This window comes from Penaeus chinensis, chromosome 27 (genome assembly GCF_019202785.1).
Source record: "Penaeus chinensis breed Huanghai No. 1 chromosome 27, ASM1920278v2, whole genome shotgun sequence".
In the NCBI taxonomy this organism is placed as follows: domain Eukaryota; kingdom Metazoa; phylum Arthropoda; class Malacostraca; order Decapoda; family Penaeidae; genus Penaeus; species Penaeus chinensis.
The window spans coordinates 2,130,431-2,137,390 of NC_061845.1; the positions used below are offsets into that span (position 1 = coordinate 2,130,431).

Here is a 6,960-nt window from a genome sequence, read left to right on the forward strand (position 1 = left end):
AACATACAGAAAATACTTGGAAAACACAGCCCACGAACTTAGAAACCGCTACTCGATAATCAAGAACGAAGTGGAACGAAGTGGGTTGCGTCACAGACAGACCTGTGGACATCAGCGCCGGCGTTGAATTGAATACTGCGCGCCGGTGTGGACACGCAGCTCACACGCAAAGTAGACACCGACACAAGGGGATCTTTAACAGGTGTCACACTGCTCTCAGCGACAAAAAGAGATTGATAACAGGTGACACACTGCTCTCAGTGACACAATGGGATTTATAACAGGTGCCAGCGACTCCACCCCAACGTCGTGGCTCCCTACAATGAGTGCCATCGCTCCGCCGAACCTCCGTCGAGAACAAGCCACTCAAAGATTCCACAAGAGTACTCAAGAAAAAGTTAAACCCTCGATACTGATAACAGGCACCGCACCGAGATCTCTTAAGACTGCGAATCAGAAATCCATTTCACAACTCCAGAAAAGTATGTGTGAGATGATGATGATGTCATATAGATAGATAGATAGATGAATAATAATAATAAAAGTAAGAGAGAGAGAGAGAGCAAGAGAGAGAGAGAGAGAGAGAGAGAGAGAGAGAGAGAGAGAGAGAGAGAGAGAGAGAGAGAGAGAGAGAGAGAGAGAGAGAGAAAGAAAGAAAGAGAGGGAGGGGCAAAAAGACAGACAGAGTAAAAGGGAGGACCAAGCAGATAAACAGACACAAAACGAAAAAAAAAGAAAGAAATTCGAACAAAAATAAAGATTTTTTTTTTAAACAGTGTATGGCGCCCTCCCCCCCCCCCATCCCTTCCCCCTACTACACAATAATTGAGATAAAAAAGGGATTAACGATTCAATCTTCAAACCTTCTCTCTCATCTCCCTGTCTCCTCCCGCTCTTCTCTCTCTCTCTTTCTCTTCCACTATTTTCACTTTCCCTCTTTCTTCGCCTTCTCTCTCCCTCTTCTCTCGCTGATTTTCTCTTTTCTCTTTCTTCTGTTCTTTCTCTTCTTTCTGTATATCCGCCACTGTCTGACTGTCTCTCCCACTCTCTCTCTCTATCTATCTCTATCTCCCTCTCTCTCTCTCTTTCTCTTTCTCTTTCTCTTTCTCTTTCTCTTTCTCTTTCTCTTTCTCTCTCTCTCTCTCTCTCTCTCTCTCTCTCTCTCTCTCTCTCTCTTTCTCTCTCTCTCTCCCTCTCTCTCTCCCTCTCTCCTTCCCTCTCTCCCTCCCTCCCTCCCTCCCTCCCTCTCTCCCTCCCCCCTCTCTCTCCCTCCCCCTCTCTCACCCTCGCCCCCATCTCTCTCTCTCTTCCCCCCTGTCTCTCTTTCTTTCTCTCATTTCTTTCTACCCTACCTTCATATACTATACAGTTCATAAAGCGAAAGACCACATATCCTACATAGATTCTGCAGTGAAACCTACCCACTATTTTTTTCCCTCACAATCACTCAACCACTTCATCTACGAGTATGCGGGTAAAAAGAGGGCATACGTGCCCATCTTGCACAGATCTTGCAGAATCATCGGCATGAGCAAAATTTGCATTTTTTTTTTTTTAGTCACGAGTGTGCGAGGTTACGTCAGCAAGCATACCTACCTACGTCACTGCTGACCCTCGCCTTACAAAACCCTAAAAAAATAATAACAATAATAATAAAAATGATAATAATAAGACAAATATGAAATCCTGATGAGGTCATACGGTTCATAAGTCAGATGAATCTAGGTCACGAGGTCACTAAGGGGTAGATTATAAGTCAATGGAGTGGATACACTACCCCCTCCCACCCCCCACCCCAATAAAAAAAAAAAAAAATAGAATAATAAAAATGAAAAAAAAAAAAATGCAAATCTAAATGACCTTACATTACAAAAGGTCCTAAAGTCGACCCCGTTTATCTTATTCATGACGACCTGATCCCGACCTGTTGCATAATGCCCCGAGGGTAAATTTGCTGTTGCTTAGATGCTGCGTGTCCTGCTGAAAGATCGTGCAATTGGAGTTAAGTAATCTCAGAGGAAATGATGGCAAATAAATGTAACAATAAACAAATAAATAGATACAAAATTAACGAATAAAAGTCTAAGTGTCTTTACACAGGTACACCCACTCCATCTTGATGAAAATGCTAGTTGGCAACTTCCGAACTAAGTCCCGCCTCATCACCTTTATTCATTGCAAAAAATATTATTATCATTATTATTACTATCATTATTTTGATGTTTCGTTCTCGATACTTTTCACTACTCATAATTAGGGAACCACTTTCAAAGGAAATGCACTAAAATAACATAAAATATCGCACAAACTGTTGGGGTAAAAAAAAAGGGGGCAGAGCTAATGACGTCACCAGGTTTAACCAATGAGAGTGCGCCGTGAGATATCAGTTATAGCCGAGTACATAATTATTCGTATAATCTACTCAATATTGTTACACTTGCCGGAAGTAAAACCAAAAATTTTCCCATTTTATCCATGATAGCTAAGAGTTCCTTGCCGTTAACAGCAGTCAGAATACTCTTGGGGAAAAGTTTATTTCATTATTGGGATTCACTACACTATCTGGGAGTGGAACTACCTGGTTATATGTACCTTAATAAAAAATAAAAAACTATATAGACCTACAAATCCGTTCGCAAATGCCTGTGGTTCTTTCGTAGACTCCGAACGCACGAGAGAGAGAGAGAGAAAGAGAGAGAGAGAGAGACAGAGACAGAGAGAGAGAGAGAGACAGAGAGAGAAAGAGAGAGAGAGAGAGAGAAACAGAGACAGAGAGAGAGAGAGAGAGAGAGATCGCCCTAACAGAGCCAGTGGTTCTGAACCGCGACGAGGCCCCAACACAGAAGCAGTTCCCTTTCAGCAATCCGGAAACGGCGCTCAAGAAAGGAGGACAGTGTCAAAGAGACCTTGTCTTCGCCATCACCGGGTCCTTCTATGCGCCTTCGCCTGCCCCGGCGTCAGGCTGCGTTCAGTGGGCGTCCCTCACTCCCTCTCCTCCGCTTTCTTCCTCTCCTCCTTCATTCTCTTTCCCCTCTCTTTCTTTCTTTTCTCTTTCCTTCTCTTTTCCTTCTCTTTCTTCCTCCTCTCTTTATTTCTTTTTCTTCCTCTCCTCCTTCATTCTCTTTTCCATTTCTTTCTTTCTTTCCTCCTTCATTCTGATTTCTTTTGTTTGTTCCCCTCTTCTCCTGCATTATCTTTTTCTTCTGTTTCTTCCTTTCCTCTTTCTTTCTCTTTTCCTTTTCTTTCTTTCTCTTTTCCTTCTCTTTCTTTCTCTCCTCCTTCATTCTCTTTTCCTTCATTCTCTTTTCTTTCGTTTTTTCCCCTCTTCTCCTGCATTATCTTTTCCTTCTCTTTTTTTCCCTCTCCTCTTTCATTCTATTTTCCTTCTTTTTTTTCGTCTCTTCCTTCATTCTCTTTTCTTTCTCTTTCTTGCATTGGTGGATATGTCTCGGTCTCTCTTTCTCTCTCTCTTGCTCAATCCCTTTCCCTATCCCTCTGTCTTGGCTACTCTCTCTCCTTCCCCACCTCCCTCATCCCTTCCCCTCTCACTCCTCCTCCCTCTCCCTTTCTCTCTCTTCCCCCCTCCCTCTCCCTTCCTCTCTCTTCCCCCCTCCCTCTCCCTTCCTCTCCATTCCCCCCTCCCCGCCCCTCACTCTCCCTTTCCCCACCCCTCCCCCTCTCCCTCAGTCCACCACTGGCCTGCTCAGGGACAGTTCACTGACCCGACACAAATTCTCACATCGAGACCAATTTCCCGCCAAACCCTGAGCTTGTGTCCGAAGTAACAGCCATTTCGCTCGTGCCAGAGAGATCCTCGGCCCCCCCCCCCCCTCCTCCGCTCGATACCCAACCTTGGCACTCTGCTGCCCCGTAGGAATGGCCAGTTAGGAGGTGCCAGCGTCATTGGGAAGGAATATTATCTGAAGTGGGAAGTAGTTTCATTGGTAGGCCTATCTTTGTGTTCCATCTGTCATAGCAGTAATCCTACTTTACGGGGAAATATTCTGGAAGTAGGCCTATCTTCATGGTTTAACTTGGCATGACCTTGAAGCTGATCGATTCTCTATCAGCGCCTAGAAGTGAGAAGATTATCTATCGCTATCGGGAAATTAGACAGATTATCTATCGCTATCGGGAAATTAGACAGATTATATATCGCTATCGGGAAATTAGACATTATCTATCATATTGCGATAAGTCGATAGATAGGCCTACCTTTACGAGAAGATATCTCCCTCCCTATCTCCGTCTTCCTCTCCATCCCCCCTTCGTCCTCTCTTTCTCCCTCCCTCTCCCTCCCCCTCCATCCCCCACTTCCTCCTCTCCTTCTCCCTCCCTCCCATTTTCCCTCCCTTTCCCTTCCCCACTCCCTCAACACACGGTTAACCTTTTCTCCGGGATTATAATTATATATTGCAAGCAAATTATATATTATTGTGCCGTATGTGCTTATGTGAGCCCGGGGAAAGGACTTATCAAGTAAAACTAACGTGTTATATCACTCTAATAACATATAAACCATTGACTCCGAATGCCTGTATTTTTGTATTTCAAGTACTGTATATATTGTAATTTGTTCATCAACCCAAGTTCTGTATTTGATACGTGAGCCCACACAGGGACTTATTAAGTTAGGGGTGAGGATAACCTACGTTGCCTCATTCTTTTGAGATGTAGGCTTTTGTCTAAATAAACTTGTCAAAGTCAGAGTCAAAATTCTCTTTCAATTTCCCTCTCCCAGTCTACCTCCCTCTCCCCCTCGCCTCCATTCTTTGCCCCTCTCCCCCTCTTACTCCTTCTCCCCTCCCTTTCCCCCTCCTCTCCCTCTGTCCTGTTTCCCTTCTTCTCCTCCATCCTTTCCCCCCCCCTCTCTCTCCCTCCCCTCCCTGTCCCTCCATCATTTCCCCTTCTCACTCTCCCTCCCCTCCCTTCCCCGTCCCTGCCCCCCCCCTTCCCACTCTTCCCCCCTTCTCCCCTCCCCCTTCCCCCTCAGTCTAGGATTCTCAAACACGCGCCATTTTTTAAGCACGAACCCCCCCCTAACCCCCTACCCCCCACCACCGCCGTTCCCGCCGTTCCTTCGGGCGTCCCTCCTCCCTCTCCCTCCCTCCCGCCGTTCCTTCGCGCCGCCCGCCTCCCTCCCTCTCTCCCCCTCTCCCTCCCTCCCTCCCGCCGTTCCTTATCGAAATCGAACCCAATTGAATGCCCGAACTTATTCCATCTCGGTGAGAGTTACGTGCTTTTCGTATCGCCTCGGGCAAATAACAAAAAATAACTGGGAAAGAAAAATAAGGAAGAAAAAAATATGTGTGTATGTGTGTGTGTGTGTGTGTGTGTGTGTGTGTGTGTGTGTGTGTGTGTGTGTGTGTGTGTGTGTGTGTGTGTGTGTGTGTGTGCTTATATATTTTTTTCCTCTTTATCTCTTTATCTCTTTATCTCTCTCTCTCTCTCTCTCTCTCTCTCTCTCTCTCTCTCTCTCTCTCTCTCTCTCTCTCTCTCTCTCTCTCTCTCTCTCTTTATATATATATATATATATATATATATATATCCCCCTCCCTCTCTATCCCTCTCCCTCTCCATCCTTCCATCCCTCTCCTTCTCCCTCCCTCTCCCTCTCCATCCCTCCTTCCCTCTTCCTCTCTCTCTCCTTCCCTCTCCCCCTTTTACTTCTCTCCCTTCTCCTCCGTTCTCCCTGCCTCTTCCTCATCTCCTTCGCTCTCTCCTCCTCCTTCATCAGTCGTCAATTTCCTCTCTCGCCTTCTTTACATTCGTCGGCTCCATTTTCTGCCTTGCTTGCCTCGGGGGATGAAGAGGGGGGGAGGGGGGGAGGGAGGAGGGGGGAGGAAAGGGGGGAGGGATGAAGAGGGAAGGAGGGGAAGAGGGGAGGGAGGAGAGGGGATGGGGTGGGGGGAGGAGGGGAAGAGGGGAGGGAGGAGAGAGGAGGAGGGGAAGGGGGGGAGGGGAAGATGGGAGGGAGGAGAGAGGAGGAGGGGAAGAGGGGAGGGAGGAGAGAGGAGGAGGAGAGGGGAGGAGGGGAAGAGGGGAGGGAGCCTCTCCTCCCTGGGGGGAGAGAGGAGAGGGGATAGAGACGGGGGGGGGAGGGAGGGGAAGGGTGAATGACGTCCAAAACCAACAGCGGTTCGGCGGCCATCGCTCGAGGCTTCCAACTATGCGAAACCGAAGCGAGAAGAGGTTTCAGGGAGAGTAGGGGGGGGGGAGGGGAAGTCGGGAAGGGGGGAATGGCCGATGGGGGGTTCAGAGGGGAGAGAGGGAGCAGGGCGATTGGGGAGGAAGGGGGGGAGGGAGAAGGAAGAAGGGGAAGTGTGGGGGGGAGGGAGGCTTCAGGGAAATAGAATAAGAGGGGGGGGGGAGGGTTCATGGGGAGGAAGGTTTAAGGGTTAAAGGGGGGGGGGAGGAGGGGGAGAGAGAGCAGGGGAAGAAAAAGGAAGAGAGGGAATTCAAAGCGAAAGGAGGAAGAAACGGAGGAGGGGCAAAGGGGAAAGAGCAGAGAGTAAGGAAGGAAGGAAGGAAGGAAGGAAGGAAGAGAAGGAGAAAAAGGCTACATCCTCCATCTCGGCAAAAAAAAAAAAAGAAAAAAAAATTCTCCTCCGATATCAGAGTCCGAGGCAGGCGCACCGTGACCTATTTTCCCGCTGCAGCCTAGACAAAATAAAAATAAATAAATAAATAAATACATAAAAACTGAAGGTACGAACTCAGAACGATTTCGTCTGTCGCGTATGCAAGCCCCCCTCCCCCCTCCCTCTCTTCCCTCCCTCTCCCCCCTCCCTCTCTCCCCTCCCTCTCCCTCCCCAAACATCACCTCCCTAATCCCCTCCACGCCCTCTGATTGGCTAAAGGGCGTGTAATTATTACCCCCGAAGACAAGGCCTCCGCCAATCACAACGACTTTTAAACACCGGAACGTCAAATTCTTCCCGCCAAAGCCAGCCAATCAGA

The 6,960-nt window shown here is 47.8% G+C and overlaps 1 protein-coding gene across 1 annotated transcript in view; it reads right to left on the reverse strand.

Annotated features, from left to right (window-relative positions):
* LOC125039623 (high affinity cAMP-specific and IBMX-insensitive 3',5'-cyclic phosphodiesterase 8A-like) overlaps positions 1-3,792 on the reverse strand; it is a 28,321-nt gene extending 24,529 nt beyond the window's left edge. Inside the window, exons 1-6 of the mRNA XM_047633778.1 lie at positions 3,740-3,792; positions 2,804-2,876; positions 2,442-2,519; positions 1,925-1,980; positions 347-446; positions 103-251 (exon numbers count right to left, since the gene is read on the reverse strand). Of these exons, the coding sequence (XP_047489734.1) occupies positions 103-251; positions 347-446; positions 1,925-1,980; positions 2,442-2,519; positions 2,804-2,876; positions 3,740-3,792 (509 nt within the window). The remainder of the gene's footprint in view (positions 1-102; positions 252-346; positions 447-1,924; positions 1,981-2,441; positions 2,520-2,803; positions 2,877-3,739) is intronic.
* Positions 3,793-6,960: the final 3,168 nt, after the last annotated feature.